An 18,721-nucleotide genomic window follows, 5' to 3' on the forward strand; every position below is an offset into this window, starting at 1 on the left:
CACCAAAAGAAAATAATAGTAAACAAATTACCTATTGGACTGGTTTTCCTGAACAAATGGATAACAAGTAATCAGGTAGCTGGGAATTGGAGTTGGTTCTACACCAGAAACACTGCCGTTATCATTTGGGAGTGCCATAGGGATCATAAATGTATCAGGATTCTTCTTCTGGGGAATAAATGGTTCTACCTCAGCTGACAGCTTGACATTCTTCAAAGAGAAAGTGAAACACATTACTAACAAACGAACAAAAATTTAAATAATACAAATTCACAATTTAACAATAAAAGAGACAGTCTTTACAAACAGTAATTAGGTCTCTAATGTCACAAGATATTCAAAGGAATAGCAAGGTCAAATTAAAATAATTAAATATGATTACGTTATTTAAACAAAGCCATCAAATAGGAGAAAAGTTATCAAAGGTTACTAGATTTCAATGAAGTCATTCCTTACATAACCAAAGCTGTTAAAACAATCAAGAATACAAGGAAATTGTACCTCACAGTCCAAAAATAAAGCTGGTAGTAAAAAAAACAAACTAGCTCTTCAGACAAAACAATGTGTTTTTAACTAATTTTGTTAGGGGAAAAAAAATTACTCAACAGAGTTCTGAAGGATACTTTATATTTGTTTGAATAGTCTAAAAAATAGTCTATTTCTGTCCATTTCAGGAAATTAGATTAGTATGGTTAAATTAAAAGGAAGGAAAATGTCTACAATAAATGAAAAAAAAAATAAGGGAGAAAAACTTTTGCCTCACAGTTAAACTGGGGAAAAAATGAGTACTTCAGCTTCCCAGAAGACAAGCCGAGTAAACTAAAGTAATCCAGTCTACGTACTCCATTTTAGTTTATTTTGTATCTCTCCTTATAAATCTATAGAGGTTTAACAGACATAATAAACTACAATACTAAGGATGCAGAAGTTGGTGACAAAACTATAAAGAAAAGTAAATAAGAGCCATGAAAATTAGGATAGGAATTACTCTTAGGAAAGAGGAAGCTGTGATTGGGAAGAGGCACCTGTACGGTTTCTGGGGTACCTGGCAAAGTTCTATATCCTAACTTGGGTGATACGAGGTATTCATCCAATAATTCATTTAGCTGTACACTGGTTTTATGCAGTTTTCTTTCTATATTTGTTATATTTAACAAATTTTTAAAATTTAATTATACAAAGAAATAATCTATAGGCACATTCTGTAAAAGCAGAATGTTAAAAACCACAAACATTACAATCTAAAAAGATATTAAACACTTCTTAGCAAAACCAGTAAGTGGAATGCAATCCAATTTTTCAACAACTCAAATCAACTACCTGAAAGCAATAGCCCTAACCAGAACTTTTTCCCCACCAGAGTGGCATTCAGTAGAAACTCCCATCAAGGCATATTTCTCAGAATAAATTTCATGCATGTTTCTCACAAAAGTAATCAGTAGCAAATCCAAGAAAATCTAAAGAAAAGACTTGATATGCTAAATATAGAGCCTTTTTCAGAAAAACTGTTCTCCAAAGAGTCCACTGTAAATATTCAGTAATACGTGTCTGGGGGAAGAAATCTGAACTATATAGCAGTATCAATTTAATATCCTTCCTCCCCACCTGATTTAACTTTGAAGCCTACTTCTGTACTACTAACCAAATCTGAAGTTGATAACGTCATTGAACTCACAAATATCTGTGAACTGGAGTTGGTTTCTTGAATTTCAACACAAGAGGCAAAAACAAATGTTAACAGTGTAAGTCAGTGATTGTCACTGTGATAGTCAACATGATTCAAAACTTATTTACATAAGGTATAAAATATCAACCTTTGAACATATGAGAACCTGAATAGTTTTATAAATCTGGACTAGAAGACACCAGGATTTTTTTTTAATGCAAGGTATGCAGTTATATTAAATTCTCAGCCCAATATGAAAAAAAGGAATAATACTAATATAAAGAAATAATTTAAAAATAACTTTTCCTGATCCCCCCAAGTAATACCAACTCATAAATTACTTTGGTAACAACAAATTCAAATTCTTGCTCAAGTCAAAAGGTGCAGGGAATTCCCTGGCAGTCCAATGGTTAGGACTCCACTTCCACTGCAGGGGGCACAGGTTCCATCCCTGGTCAGGGAACAAAGATCCCGCAAGCCAGGTGGCGCGGAGGGGAGGGGAGACAGTGCCACAAATTTTTTATGCCTAGTCTCATTTGTACTCTATATGTTTTATGAATTTAGGCAACCCACTATTCAAAGTGTCATGCATAATTTATAACTAATATCTGCACATATACACAGTATATGTCCTTAAAAATTAAAGTCTGTATTGGTTTCTATTCTAAGTGCAATTCTAGATATTGGCATTCAACAATAAAACTCACAAACACTGAAACGATCCTTTGTTTTTAGCAAAAAAGAGAAGCTGCTGTAGTCAACAGCTGCACAAACAGAAGATGTCACTAGTAGGAACAGACTGGCAAACTTTCTCCTATAGTTACAACTCCGTATGGTTTTATAAGTTGTTTATTGTGACTTTGGGGCCTTCAGTGTCATACATCAAAATGCAGCCTCAGTTGTTCTCAGGCCTGAAAAGTAATGTAAAGATCCCAAACTATTTTTTAAATTCCATATAATAAAGCCCATAGAGACAATATGTTAAGCAAGCAACAAATTCTGGCAATATTTCAATTATATTAGCATAGAGATCAAAGGAAAAAATGTTTTAACATAGTGGACAACAAAATGTTATGGAAAAATTAGACTAGTTACTTCATACAATGATATGCCTCAGTCTGAATTTCTGTTTAGTCTCTCTACTTTTGCCATGATCTGGTTTTTAGAAATCAAAAATTTTATAGCAAATTTTTGTCTCCTTAAATAAAATATAAATATGAAAGAAGTCTAAACACAGAACAAAATCTATTCCTGTACTTCTCTTTGTTTAAAAAAAAAACTACACAATAAAATTATCTTTCTCTTTCAGAAATTATTTCAGAATTTTCCAAATTAATGAAAAATCATAATCCCAGAAACCTGTATTTGAAAAAACAAAACAAGCTGTTTCACATTCATTTAAAATTCTGCATATAGTAAAACAAACATCAATAAAATTTCTTTGATGTGAATAATCTAGAAAACCCAAGAATTTATCAGAACAAAAAACTATAAAAACCTTATTTAAAAGTTTATTGAACAAACGCATTCAGATCACTGAGAGCCTATATATAATTCAACAAACATGCATTGAGTTCATGTTCTGAAGAGAGAACCACAGGAGGCTGGTTTAGGGAAAATGAGCAAACATTACTACAAAGCACACATCAACAGAAAATGCATACTAAACTCCTCTGGGACAGAACATTCAGAAGAGTGCGAATAATTTTCCCCAATTAAGCAACAGAAAAAAGACACTCACTTGAAATCAAAACTGAAGTAGAACATAATACGGCACGCTCCCACAGTGAAATGTCAGTATGTACTACACACCTAGAGAAAAAATATGACCATGGAAACCCTCCACATTCTTCCTATGTTAAGGTAAATATGATATATCAAACATTATTTTACATATCATGGCCAAAGATAAAATGTCTTCTGAAGGAAAAAAATGCTTCAGAGATACCTGCTGGCTTTATTGTTTTCTGGTTGGAATGTTTTATACTGAAAGTAAACCACTTGCCAAAACAAATCACAGTAGTTATACATATGAGTTCTGCCAAGACTTTAGAAAATAGTGAAAAAACAAAAAAACTGTTTACCTTAGACTCTGACCATTTGCTTTCCTATCCATACATTTTCCCCCTTTTTTTAAAATAGACCACATTTAATCCTGTTAAAGTCTGGTGGTACTTTTCTAACATCCAACTTTCTAAATTTAATACTAGTTTTTGGAATATCTAATTAATTAATTCCTGCTTTTCCTTTTTTTTACTCTCTTTCTTTGAAGGGTTTACCCCCAAACTTCTTGCCTTGGATGCTTAATTTTTAATTTCCTTTTAAAATGTTGAATAATGAAAACATTTATGACTATGCATTTGCCTCAGAGTAAGCTTCAGCCACATCCCATACATTGTCATGTGTAATATTTTATTACTTTTTCAAAAATCTAAAATTCTACTTTATATTTCCTCTTTGACTTAAAAGCTTAGGGAAAAATGCCTTTTAAAATTTCCAAATGGTATTTTCAGTAAATGAGCATTATTTACCTTCTTTTTAATTACAAAAATATTATTTTTAAAATTTGTTAAGACAATCATTTACTTAGATCTATAAAAGCTAACTGTAAGTACTGCTGAATAATAAACATTTTAGAGTAACTTATCTAGAATATATTTAGTTTGCAGTGCTGATATTATTTGAAGTTTATAAATTATTTAAAGAAAAAAATTATAAACCGAATAATTTTATATCTTTATTGGTAATCAGCACTTTGCATGAAGCCATATGCATTTATTACACATTTGCTTTTCTAAGAATTAAAGACATCAGTGATCAATAATTTTGTAAATTATTTTAAAAGAACTTATCTAACGTTAATGTACTAAATATCAAGCCAATGTTTAAATTATTTGATAATACAAATGAGATAGTAAACCTGAAGTGTTCTGTTACTTCTAAGGTTATTGTTTATTAAAAAAAAAAATCTCAAAACACTGTCCTAAATTTACTAAAAATAGAAACACTAAGACTTTATAAACAAAATGAACTCCATGATTTATGCTTCACATCCCTTTATACCAGCTTTTTTTCCCTTAAGAACAAAAACAACAAAAAGGCACAATACCAAGTAGTTCTTAGAACTAACTCTGGCAATTAAAATTAAGCTACTTGTTTTGATTTAATATAGTCTTGGTAAAAGAGAATACTCCTGAGACTCCCTTCTGGTTATAACATTCTTTCAAATAGTCATTACTACAATTAAGACTATCAGCTAGCATGTATTCCCAGTAACTTATTTTTTAAAATCTCGATCAACGCACACACAATTTATCCTTTTATACAAAGATTTTATATTTTTTTTTAAAAAGGGGTAATTCAACAACAGCAACATGAATGCCTTCAGGCAAAACATGCCGAGTTTTTTCTTAAGTTACACTTGTGCAATACTACAAGGATTTCGCTTAGATTAAGACAAAATGCAGAAAGTGTGTATTAGTACTATTTTTTAAAAATCAAACTTCTGTGAATTGCTAACCACTACAATATAATAAGTTTTAATGCTGTAGACATTCCCAGAAATTCTAAATATAAACCAACAATGGTTTAAAATGAAAAAAAAAATGTTTTGTGAGAAAAAATGGGAATTCAGCACATATGGCATCTGTTTTTAATGACTTTTACCTATTAAATTCACTTCGTTATTAAAAATATAAAAGTACATTCCAAATAACTTGGAAAAGCCATGGCATTACTCAGTGGTATAGTGAAAACAATCAAGAACTCCACCCACAAAGTGGACAAATCTCAGTTCTAGCCCCTAATCTATCATGAAATGAATGATTCTGTGCCTTTTTTCAATGATGAATATGAGCATATGATGAAAATAATGGAGTCTTGCCCCAGAAAAGTGCTAATTAAAACGAAGAAGACTCCTTCCAGGTCATCCATGGATCCCTGAATTAACTGCCTACAGCACGAACCAGGCATCACTTCCTGGGGTCTCAGCTTCCTGTGAGCATGTGGGGGGAAAGGGGGATTGATTCAAATTATTCTCTCATTTAAGGTTAGGCTAAGGGAAGAGGCAAGAGGTATTGGAGGGAAAAAAAAAGAAAAACTCTTCAACGGAAAACCTACATTTATGATTTTTCTCTGAACCTTAAATTTCTACAAGATTTTAATAGGTTGTGGACTTTGGAAAGATACAGGATGAAAGATGAAGAGGCTCTCTAAATAATTTGCTCATAGCACTTGCTGTTAAGATAATCACACACAAATAACTATGCTAAGGGTTACCATCTAAATAGTTCATTACATTTCCTCTGGGATGAAGGGAACCATAAGTATACATATGGCAGCATTACTAGTTACAGTTCTGTCATCACAGAGAACGACCAAAATGTTTAACCCTTTCATTAGTGACACACATACAAAAAAATCAAGAAAATTTCCTATTCACTTGTCAGGCTTTCAAATCTCAGACACTTTTGATAGATACCTTGAAAAATTGTTTTTCATTAAATTGGATATAGGGTGTATATAAAATACCCGGGGTCACAGGAAAGCCTGTATGTATTTGCCAAGGGGCCCCAATCAATTTTGCTTTGGTAAATACACATATTGTTTCATAAAACTCATTTGTGTTTTCAGAGGCATATTCACATAAAGCTTTTTTTAAATAAAGATTTTGTAAAAATAAAAATACACACACACACACAACCAGGAGGCTGCTCTTTGCCTGCTAAAAGAGCCCGATTTAAAATCAGAACTGGCTCTCACTAGCTACAGATACAGGAATTTGGGAAATCTTGTCTCATTATTCAGGTGTTAATTATCCATTTGTAAAGTAATTAGGCAAATCCCTAGTCTCTCTTTTTCCTTCATCTATTTGCCTAGTTCATCACTGGGCAAGGCCTTCAACTGAAGAGGGGAATGGAGAGTGAGTAAACTTAGATTTCATCAAATTAAATCGTTTCACACAGGTCTCAGGATGGAAAATACCGAAACTTCTGTGGGGGAAGAAAACTATTATTTTAGATTATTTTTTTAACACTACCACCATCCCAGCCTCCCAGCACCTATTGGCTTCGATAATCAATAATTTGATGCAACTGAAAACACTAATGGGACTGCTTTGTGAATATGAAAACGGGCTCAGAAATGAATTCGCGCTTCGGTCCTACACCTTTAAAATATAACATCGACTTTTTAAAAACACTTATTTTTGCGAAATAGTTGGCTAGAAGGGCAAAGGGAAACCGTAGTATTTCATATCTAAAAGGGAAGACCTCCCTAAAACCACTGCAAAAACAATGCTTCGCTCAAGGAAACGTAGATCTTAAAAAAGCCCATAAACCTCCCCCCGCCTTCGTCTGTAGTTATCACACATTCTCTGACAGTTTTTCTAAGTGAGAAACCTTCAAAAGCCTTTCCACCTTGAAAACACATTCCAGAACTGAAGGGAAGGGAAGGGGGGGAGGTGGTATTCTCTGGAAGTTATAAACCCTCTCTCGGGAGAGCACGGACAACTTGGGAGTCTTCTGGCCCCTTTCACCAAGCCAGGGAGGAAGAGCAAAAGCGAGTCCCCAGCCCGGGGGGAACGGGGCTGGAAAAGCCCCCAAGCTCGAGACAGCAGCTGGAACAATGCAGGAGAGTGGGGCGCCGCCAGGCTCCCGGGGAAAGGAGGTCTGCGCCAGCAAAAACCCGAAGGCTTCGGCCGTTCGGGCCCACGCTCGGAGACCAGGGCCCGCCCGGGAGGAAGCAGCGACCCCCAGCTCCCGGCCCGGCCAGCCCGGCCCAAACCCGCGTACCTGGTCTGCGGGGGCTCGGTCCATGGCGCCTGCAGCCGCAACGGGCCCGCGTTAGTCGGTGTCGAGAGCGCCTCGGGCCGCTTTCTCCATGGCCCCCCGCTCGGGTCGAGACCGGGCTCCAGACCTCCACCCCTATCTATCTGGCCCCGACACAGAGTCCGGCTACGCCACTGGCCGAGGAGGTGGCTCCAGCTTCGAGAGGAGGAGGCGACGGCAGCCTCGCGAAGGGATCATCTGGGACGGAAGCCGAGGAGGGCCCAAATAGGAGAAAGCCGTAGGCGGAAATGGCGGTGCGCAAAAGGGAAAGAAGGGGGAGGAGACCGAGGGGGGCAGTGGGCGGAGTGACCGCAGGCGGCGTGAGCTGGCAGTAAACGAGCCAGAGCTGGCTGATCTGGATGCTGAGGCCAGGTGGAGATTCTCAGGAGCAAGTGCCCATAACCACTCTGCACTTTACGCGGGACTTAACGGCCCCTCTGGACTGCTAAACTAGAGGAGCGTGGGACCATTTGGGACTCAGGACACCCGGTTTTTAGTCTTCAGGGACCTCAGAGACCACTTACTTATCTCAAACTACCTCTTAGTGATACTGGAAGAGCTTTTAGCTGCCTGTGCATGTGATCCTTTCTTATGTTATCCGGCTAAAGAGAGTCTTGACTGTAAAGGAAAACACCCCAGAACGGCCACCACTGAGAAATGGAGACAGGAGGCTCCACAAATACTGATTTGGTAATTCACTGTCAAGGTCCAGGTCCACTTCTAGGCTCACCTTCAGGCTGATTTGCCCTATGTCAGAACCCCTCATTTTACCCAGAGTCTGTATCCCACTACCCAACAGGTAACATACCCAACTCTGGTATGTTGCTTTTTCCAGTGTGCCTATTAACTGTTCCTTGAGGAAAGAGACTGCCATGAAATTGGACACTTGGTAAGCATAGCGGATTGCCTCTGGGCATCTCCTCGAACACACCCTCCAACACAAACCCTGAAAGTTATTGCTCGCTGGTCAGTTCCAGGGTGAGGAAGAAAAATAAAAAGCTACATAAGCTAACTCACACTTAAGTGAAGGGAGAGAGTAGAGGTGGCTCCTGTGTGGGAGAGTGGTGCGGAGATTCACAGCTGGGAAAGAATTTTAAGAAGTTTGCTTTGTTATGCTTCAAGAGACATCAGTAAAAACTTGCATTGCCTTTTCAGTTAGGCTGACTCGGTAGTCTGGTTTTATTTGACTAGGACTCCAAGAAGAGGTGGTCTGTGGAGCCCCTAACTGTACTTAAGTTGATACTATATTTTGACCTGGTGAAAGGAACTATAGTAGGTTAATAAGACTTACATCAAGGCTGGCAGCGGAAACCATTTCTAAGGAGAAACATTTATATTTGTATGTAGAGCTCTCTCATTTATTTAGGTTTAACTCTGCTGCCTCCTCAAATTTTACCTGTATGTGTGCATGTGTGTGTATATATATAAGATCCCGCATGCCACGCAACCAAAAATAAATAAACACATACAAATTATAAACTAACAGATTATCATACTCCTTCACAACTGAAAGATAAAAAGAACTCTGAATTTTCAGGATGTTCCCCTATGGTCTCTAGCCATAAGATACCCCCATCTGAGTAAAAAGATAATAATAATGCAGTAATAATACAGTCATAAAAATACCATAGTACTTTGATTTTCTTCCTTAAAGGATGACCTGAGGAAATTTTTTCTTCTTCTTCTTTTTTTTTTTTTTTTGGCTGTGCTGCTTGCATGCGGGTTCTTAGTTCCCGGACCAGGAATAGAACCCGTGCCCCCAGCAGTGGAAGTGCAGAGTCCTAACCACTGGACCACCAGGGAATTCCTGTGAGGAAATTGAAATATAGGATCTCTAAGGATCATTCCACACTGTAGGATTTTTATGACTATGAAATAGTTCTTGCTGAGAATCTTCTATGTACAAGACATTGATTTAAATTTTCAGAACACAATTATAAGAACAAAAATGTCACAATGCCCTTCTAACTTAACACAATCCTGGGAAAGATTGCAATAGCTATTAGAATAAAAATTTAAACCTATGAAGAAAAAGAAGACATTTTAAAACATTACATTTACAGATGATGTGATCGAATTTTAATTAATGCTTTCATTCAGCAACAAATATCTAATGTGCCAGGTGCTATGCTAAGTACTGGAAGTACAGCAGTTAATAAGACACTGAGGGCAGAGACCATGTTTGTCTTGAGGGCAAGACATACATAGAACAAGTAAATACAGGTGAGCTGAGTGTCATGAAACAGGAAGCTCAATAGGTTCTACCATAGTGTGGGATGGAAGGTCAGGGAAGTCATATCTAAGTAAATAGCATCTAAGCAAACACCTGAAGGGTGAGTAGGGGTTATGATAAGTGAGGGGGAAGAAGTAGGAAAGTTGTTCCAAGGAAAGGAAATGGCATGTGTGAGGACTCTGAGGTAATAGAGAGAATCCAGCATTAATAGTTAAACAAGCTCTCTCCTTGAAATGAGAGTTCTGGAGGAGAGGATTAATTCAGTAGAGCAAGGCCTCTGAGAAGATTGGGAGGGATAGGATGCAAAAACCGGGGGAAGAAATTGATCTCAGATGGGAGTAGGGATATGTTGTTTACAATGACAAAAGGAAAGGAAGAAAGGATAGATACAGCTACATTTATAAGTTGAGGGAATTCCTGTCAAATGGCTTCTGTTTTCTCACTGAAATGGCAGGCAGGTTATCTGCTGACAGAGGAGGGAAGCAGAGCTGTGATGATCATGCACTTGTCAAAACTCAGCAAGCCATTTAGACTTGTGCACGTTATTATGTGTAAATTTTGCATGAAAAGAAACTATAAATAAATACTGAGCTCTAGTTTTAACAAATGCATGTACCTATGTAACCCAAATCTCTATCAAGATATAGAAGGTTGCCATTACACTCAATGACTTTTAAAACTTCTCTACTTTCCTAGCCACATCAGCCACATCAGACAAGAAAAAGAAATAAAAGGCATCCAAATTGGAAGGAAAGAAGAAAAGCTGTGACTATTTACAGATGACATGATATTATATATAGAAAACCCTAAAGTCTCTACCAAAAGACTATTAGAAGTAATAAATGAATTTAGTAAAGGTGCAGGATACAAGATTAATATACAGAAATCTGTTGCTTTTCTATACACGAATACTGAACTATCAGGAAGAGAAGTTAAGGAAACAATCCCATTTACATTCACATCAGAAAGAATGAAGTACCTAGGAATAAACTTAACCAAGGACGTGAAAGACCTATACTCTCAAAACTATAAATCATTAATGAAGGAATTTGAAAATTATACAAAGAAGTGGAAAGATATCCCATGTTCTTGGATTGGAAGAATTAATATTTTTAAATTGTCCATACTACCCTAAGCAATCTAAAGATTTAATGCAATCCCTATCAAAATACCCATGACTTTTTTCACAGAACTAGAACAAATAATCCTAAAATTTATACAGAACCACAAAAGGCCCTGAATTGCCAAAGCAATCCTGAGGTTAGAGAACAAAGCTGGAGGACATGGAAGAACCTAAATGTCCATCGACAGATGAATGGATAAAGAAGATGTGGCGGGCTTCCCTGGTGGTGCAGTGGTTGAGAGTCCGCCTGCCGATGCAGGGGACATGGGTTCGTGCCCTGGTCCGGGAAGATCCCACATGCCTTGGAGCAGCTGGGCCCGTGAGCCATGGCCGCTGAGCCTGCACGTCCAGAGCCTGTGCTCCACAATGGGAGAGGCCACAACAGTGAGAGGCCCGCGTACCGCAAAAAACAAAAACAAAACAAAAAAGATGTGACACATATATACAATGGAATATTACTCAGCCATAAAAGGGAACAAAAGTGAGTTATTTGTAATGAGGTAGATGGACCTAGAGTCTGTCATACAGAGTGAAGTAAGTCAGAAAGAGAAAAATAAATACTGTATGCTAACGCATATATGTGGAATCTAGGAAAAAGGTACCGATGAACCTAGTGGCAGAGCAGGAATAAAGATGCAGACATAGAGAACGGACTTGAGGATACAGGGGGAAGGGAAAGCTGGGACGAAGTGAGAGAGGAGCATTGACATATATAAACTACCAAATGTAAAATGGGTGGCTAGTGGGAAGCTGCTGCATAGCACAGGGAGATCAGCCCGATGATTTGTGACCACTAGAGGGATGGGATAGGGAGGGTGGGAGGGAGGCTCAAGAGGGAGCAGATATGGGGATATATGTATACATATAGCTGATTCACTTTGTTGTACATCAGAAACTAACACAACACTGTAAAGCAATTATACTCCAATAAAGATGAAAAAAAATTTTTTTAATTAAAAAAAAGAACAAAGCTGGAGGGAATTCCCTGGTAGTCCTGTGGTTAGGACTCTGCACTCTCACTGCTGAGGGCCTGAGTTCAATCCCTGGTTGGTGAACTAAAATCTCACAAGCCACACGGCACGGGAAAAATGAAAAAAAAAAAAAAAGAACAAAGCTGGAGATGTCATGCTCCCTGACTTCAGATTATACTACAAAGCTACAGTAAGCAAAACAGCATGGTACTGGCACAAACACACACATATAGATCAATGGAACAGAATAGAGAGCCCAGAAATAAACCCACACAGTTATGGTCAATTAATCTATGACAATGGAGGCAAGAATATGCAATGGAGAAGAGAAAATCTGTTCAATAAGTTTTGTTGGGGAAACTGGAAAACTAAATATTAAAGAATGAGATTAGAACATTTCCTCATACCATATACAGAAATAAACTCAAAATGGACCTAAATGTAAGAACTGAAAACATAAAACTCCTAGAAGAGGACATAAGCAGAACACTCTGACATAAATCATAGCAATATTTTTTTGATCTGTCTCCTAAAGCAAAAGAAATAAAAGCAAAAATAAACAATTGCAATCTAATTAAACTTACAAGCTTTTGTACAGTAAAGGAAACAATCAACAAAATGAAAAGACAGCCTACGGAATGGGAGAAAATATTTGCAAATGATATAGTCAATAAGGGGTTAATATCCAACATATATAAACGGCTCATATAACTATATATAAAAAAAACAAACAACCTGATTTTTAAAATGGGCAGAAGAACCTGAATAGACATTTTTTTCAAAGAAGACATACAGATGGGTAGCAGGCACATGAAAGGATTATCAACATCACTAATTATTAGAGAAATGTAAATCAAAACCACAATGAGATGTCACTTCACACTTGTCAGAATGACTATCATCAAAAAGCCTACAAATAACACATGTTGGCGAGGATGTGGAAAAACGAAACCCTGTAAACTGTTAGTGTGAATGTAAATTGGTGGAGCCACTATGAAAACAGTATGGAGTTTCCTCAAAAAACTAAAGATAGAACTACCATATGATCCAACAATGCCACTGCTGGGTATATATCCAAAAAAACCAAAAACACTAATTCAAAAAGATACATGCACCCCAATGTTCATAGCAGCGTTATTTACAATAGCCAAGACTTGGAAGCAACCCAAGTACCCATCAACAGATGAATGGATAAAGAAGATGTGGTACATATATACAATGGAATATTACTCAGCCATTAAAAAGAACGAAATTCTGCCGTTTGCAACAACACGGATGGACCTAGAGAGTATTATGCCTAGTGAAGTAAGTCAGACAGAGGAAGAAGACAAATACTCTTATGTTATCACTTATATGTGGAATCTAAAAAATAAAGCAAATGAATGTGTATAACAAAACAGAAACAGACTCATGGGTATGAGAACAAAGTAGTGTTTACCAGTGGGGAGAGGGAAGGGGGAGGGGCAAGATAGGGGTATAGGATTAGGAGACACAAACTATTACATATAAAATAAATAGGGCCTTCCCTGGTGGCACAGTGGTTAAGAATCCACCTGCCAATGCAGGGGACATGGGTTGGAGCCCTGGTCTGGGAAGTTCCCACATGCTGCTGAGCAACTAAGCCTGTGTGCCACAACTACTGAGGCTGTGCTCTAGAGCTCACGAGCCACAACTACTGAGCCCACGCACCACAACTACTGAAGCCCACGTGCCTAGAGCCCGTGCTCCGCAACAAGAGAAGACGCTGCAATGAGAAGCCCGTGGACCCCAAAGAAGAGTAGCCCCTGCTCGCCATAACTAGAGAAAGCCTGCTCGCAGCAATGAAGACCCAACTCAGCCAAAAATAAATAAATACGTACATACATACACAAATAAAAATAAATAAACAAGTAACAAGGATATATTGTACAGCACAGGGAAATGTAGCCATAATTTCATAATAGGTTTAAATGGAATATAATCTATAAAGTATTGAATTACTATGTTGTATACCTGAAACTAATACAATATTATAAATCAACTGTACTTCAATTTTTTTAAAGAAATTAAATAAACAAATAAATCTTCTCTACTTATATCAAATGATTGTCTTATTCACTGTTGTATCCTCACTACCTAAATCAATGCCTGGCACGTAGCAGGTGCTCAATAAATATTTGTTGAATAAGTGAACATGTGATATGATATTAATTAAATCAGTATTCTTTCATCCAGGTTTGGGTTTTGTTAGGCTTGTGCGTTTTATTACATGATCAGGATTCAGTAATGTGTGAGCACAAAATTCTGTTATTTTTTACTTCACTGTCTTTGCAAATCCTCTGAGGGCTGCTTCTTTTTCTGCCCTGGATGAAATCTCATGAAGGTCAAACAAACTTCATTCCCGGTTAAAGCTTTTCCTTTCCCCAAGCTCAGTCCTGCTTCAGGTTGGAAACCTGCAATGGGGGTAGTGGCACAGACTACTTTTATTTTGTTTTCTATGTTTACATCTCCACCTCCTCCTCCTTAACTACTTGCTGGTCAAGCTTTTAGATTCCTCCAGGTTTGGGTTGTGAAGGGGAAGGTGACAGAGCTTCTCAGATGTCTCAGATGTATGCCATGCATGGTCAGTTCCGGACAGTAATGATCCTAGCTTTCAGCCCTTGGGTTTCTGAGGTTTCAACCCTCAGCTGGATCCTCTGGGCACTCAGCCAAGCAGACTTCTTGCTGGACTCTCTTTTAAAATGGCTTCTAGGGCTTTCCTGGTGGTACAGTGGTTGAGAGTCCGCCTGCTGAGGCAGGAGACACGGGTTCGTGCCCCGGTCTGGGAGGATCCCACATACCGCGGAGTGGCTGGGCCCGTGAGCCATGGCCGCTGAGCCTGCGCGTCCGGAGCCTGTGCTCCGCAACGGGAGAGGCTACAACAATGAGAGGCCCGCGTAAAAAAAAAAAAAAAAAAGTCTGGTAAAATGGCTTCTATCACCAATCCTGGGAACATTTTGCTGCACTTGATTTATCACACATCCATCCATCCATCCATCCATCCCTCTAGCATCCCATTAATCCATCTTGTTTTTGGTGCATAACAAAGTAAGTTGCTGACATAAGTACACTTTCTCCTGGGAAAGACTCACACGTATCCACAGTTGGTGAACGTGCAGCTGGTTTGCAGCATTCTCTGTCTCTAATCGCCTTTGGTTTTCTCAGGAAAGTATCAGATCCCAGTTCCCTGTATTCCCCCAGACTCCAGACAACATATATCAAGTTCTCCAAGTGCTTCCCTGAAAGCTCCTCTCACATAGCTTGAGGTAAGGGGAAGCATCTCTTTTTTTCCCTGTGGGAGGTGTGGGTAGGTTTCAAGTATCTTCAAAGCAGTACTCTGCATGAGTCATCAGTCCCCTCACTCACACCCCCTCTATGTGCTGGAGATGAGTGACAAATAATACTGAGCCACCATTCCTTGGCATATCTTACATGGTGGACCAACATCTGACTTTAGATATACAGGTATTTGGCATCTATCTACTGTCCTTTGGGGACCCAGTCAAAACAAACAGCATGAATGTCATTTTACATGTTCATTTATTTAACAAATATTTTTTGAGCACCTGTTCTGTGCCAAGCACTAGTCTAGGTAGTAAGGATACAACAGTGAACAAGACAAAGTTCCTGCTCTCATGGAATTTACTATTTAGTCTGGGCGACAGACAATAAGCATATTTTTTTAAAAAAAGAAAAGAAGATAATTTCATGTAGAGATGAATGTTATTATAACATGTTATTAATTCCCTTGTGGTGCAGTGGTTAAGAATCTGCCTGCCAATGCAGGGGACATGGGTTCGATCCCTGGTCCAGGAAGACCCCACATGGCACAGAGCAACTGAGCCCGTGTACCACAACTACTGAGCCTGTGCTCTACAGCCCGAAAGCCACAACTACTGAGCCCCAGTGCTGCAACTACTGAAGCCTGCATGCTCTAGGACCTGCGTGCCACAAGAGGAGAAGCCACCGCAATGAGAAGGCTGCGCACAGCAATGAAGACTCAATGCAGCCAAAAAAAAAAAAAAAAGTGTACAACATAATGATTGATATATGTATTGATATATCGTACAAAATGATTACCACGATAAGTTCAGTTAACATCCATCACCACAGAGTTATAATTTTTTTTTCTTGTGATGAGAACTTTTAAAATCTATTTTCTTAGCAACTTTCAAATATAGAGCACAGCATTGTTAACTATAGTCACATGCTGTATATTACATCCCAAGGACTTAATCATATACCTGGAAGTTTGTACCTTTTCACCACCTTCACCCATTTTGCCTACCCTCCTCTTCCCTTCTCTGGCAACCACCAATCTGTTCTCTGTATCTATGAGGTTGGCGTTTTTTCAGATTCCACTTATAAGTGAGATCATACTGTATTTGTCTTTATCTGACTGACTTATTTCACTTAGCATAATGCCCTCAAGGTCCACCCATGTTGTCACAAATGGCAGAATTACCTTTTTTTAATGAATAATATTCCTATATATGTATATCACATCTTTATTCATTCATCTGTCAATTAACACTTAGGTTGTTTCCACATCTTGTCTATTGTAAATAATGCTGCAACAAACGGGGGTATAGCTATCTTTTCTGTGACAGTGATTTTGTTTCCTTCGAATAAATACCCAGAAGTGGGATTGCTGGATCGTGTGGTAGTTCTATTTTTAATTTTTTGAGGAACCCTTATACTGTTTTCCATAGTGGCTGCACCAATGGGAATTTGACATTTTGGCCAAATAACAAGGCTAGAACATAGCTGAAGTTGAGTGTATATCTCACTTTTTTGCAGGAGAGTAACATGACCTAATGGCAAGAGGGTAGTTAAGGTGACAGACCATGGAATCATAGCTGCATAAAGATAGTATTAACCAAAAATTACTAGAGGTAATACCTGCATATTTTTAGCATATAAGATAAATCCACCAAAATTCCTAAATATTAGTGGCAAACTGATAGGAAAAAAAGGTCCCATTGACAATGTCAGTGTGTGATGGAAAGATCGCTGCTAGACTAAGAGTCAACAACTTGGGTTTAAATCTTAGCTATACCCCTTCCAGGCCATGTGTCCTTGAAAGTCACGTAAGCCTATCTGAGCCTCAGTTTCCTCATGTACACATTGCACAGAGTTGTTGAGAGACTCAAGTTAAGAGAATGAATGAGAGAACATATTGCAAGCTCTAGAGGAGTGGTTCTCAACCTGGGACACTTTTAAAACGAAGATGCTCAGGCCCTTCCTTAAACCAATGAAGTTAGACTCTCGAGCAAATAATCTTCCAGTCACCCAGAGTGGCTGTAAGATCTTAAGTCAGATCATGACACTCGACTCTTTAAACCCTGCAGTGGACCTTCCCATCTCAAAGTCCTTAAAGTGGTGACTGAGGCCCCATGATCAGGCCCCACCTCTGACCTCATTTCCTCCTCTTCACCGTCACTCACCCAGCCCCAGGCACACGGGCACCTTGCAGTTCCCCTAACATTCCAAACATATTCCCACCTGGGAGCCTTTGTTTTTGCTGCTGCCACTCTTGTCCCAGTTATCCCACAGGGATCAAGCTCTCACTTCAGGCCTTAGCTGGAAGGCTAAAAGGCTTCGACTGAGGCCTTCCCTGATCACCCTCTTTACAATATCAGGCATGCACACAATCTCTTTCCCCTTCTAGCTTTTTCCATAGTACTTATCACTACCTAAAATGCTACATACTTTATTTGTTTTGTTGGTTTATTGATTATCATTTTCTAGTAGAATATAAGCTCCATGAGGTCAGGGATTTTGTTTGTTTGGTTTGTCCACTGCTGGGTAGTCCCAGTGCTTAAAAATGTAGAAGCCCTCAGTATATATTTACTGTTGCTATTCCAAATGCATCCTCTGAGCATGTACCTTACCCAACCTAAAAACTTCAGTAATGGCTCATTGCCCACTCTGAATGTATTCTGTGCTTTCCTACCTCCCTGACTTTGCTCATGTGGTTCTTCCTACTCTGTATGCCCTTCCCATCTTGACACTCATTTCCTCCATTTCCTGGATGAAAAAGATCCTCCTCAAAATTCCTCTAGCTGGTTGTGCCACATCCTGCCTTAAATTGTCTGCGTACTGTGTATAATTTTTTATGTAATTATTTCCTTTCTGAGTGTACACTCCTTGAAAACAGTGTTACTCAGCAATGTTTGTTGAATGAATGAATAAACTTACTTTTGTAGCTGACTCAGACATTCACCAAAAGAAGGAAGAGAGGTAATTAAATGGCAGGTTTAAATGGCAGCCCCCCACCCCACCCCGCCTAGCTCTTGCAAAAATACAGGTTGCATGTGAGTAAAATAGAAACAGAAGATGATAGCACCCAAAAATAATTTGTGGATGGTACGGTCAACCACGTGAAAGCTCAACAACTATAAACTGCCTTATGAATAGTTTAGGTAAGAGCGAGTTGAAAAGGAATGAATTTATTGCAGAAAGGGACTCGGAGAGCCAAATAAAAATCAGACATGACATTCATTTTTATGGTGGTGAGGTCTTCAAGCCAAGCCAGTTAAAACAGGAAATAACCTCCCAGGTTTATTATGATGTCCTTCAGATTATGTTCATGAACTATTCCAAATCTCAATCTTTTTAGAGGATGTTCTCTTATGATAGTGAAAACAATAAATCTCTGACATTTCCCCTTCATTTGGAAGTGCTGTGTAATCTGAAATTGAAAAATCTCCTTCAACCCAATGTGGAGTTTTTTCCCCTGACTTTAAAAACCTTTGTTAACAAGCTATCTAGGTTTTTCAAATCAGTGACTCACATCCTCAGCTCCCCAAACCTAGGTTCTTTCTGGAATGTCCTTTCTGAACAAGCAGGAGCTCACCTTATGAGCAGGGCTTGATTTTT

At 38.5% G+C, this 18,721-nt stretch overlaps 1 protein-coding gene across 1 annotated transcript in view; it reads right to left on the minus strand.

The window, feature by feature from the left end:
* The window catches only part of SECISBP2L (SECIS binding protein 2 like), a 62,311-nt gene extending 54,609 nt beyond the window's left edge, over positions 1 to 7,702 (minus strand). Inside the window, exons 1-2 of the mRNA XM_067746320.1 lie at positions 7,459 to 7,702; positions 32 to 210 (exon numbers count right to left, since the gene is read on the minus strand). Coding sequence (XP_067602421.1) covers positions 32 to 210; positions 7,459 to 7,482 — 203 coding nt within the window. The 5' untranslated portion in view covers positions 7,483 to 7,702. The remainder of the gene's footprint in view (positions 1 to 31; positions 211 to 7,458) is intronic.
* Between the last annotated feature and the right edge of the window lie 11,019 nt (positions 7,703 to 18,721).

This window comes from Pseudorca crassidens, chromosome 1 (assembly GCF_039906515.1).
Source record: "Pseudorca crassidens isolate mPseCra1 chromosome 1, mPseCra1.hap1, whole genome shotgun sequence".
NCBI lineage: Eukaryota > Metazoa > Chordata > Mammalia > Artiodactyla > Delphinidae > Pseudorca > Pseudorca crassidens.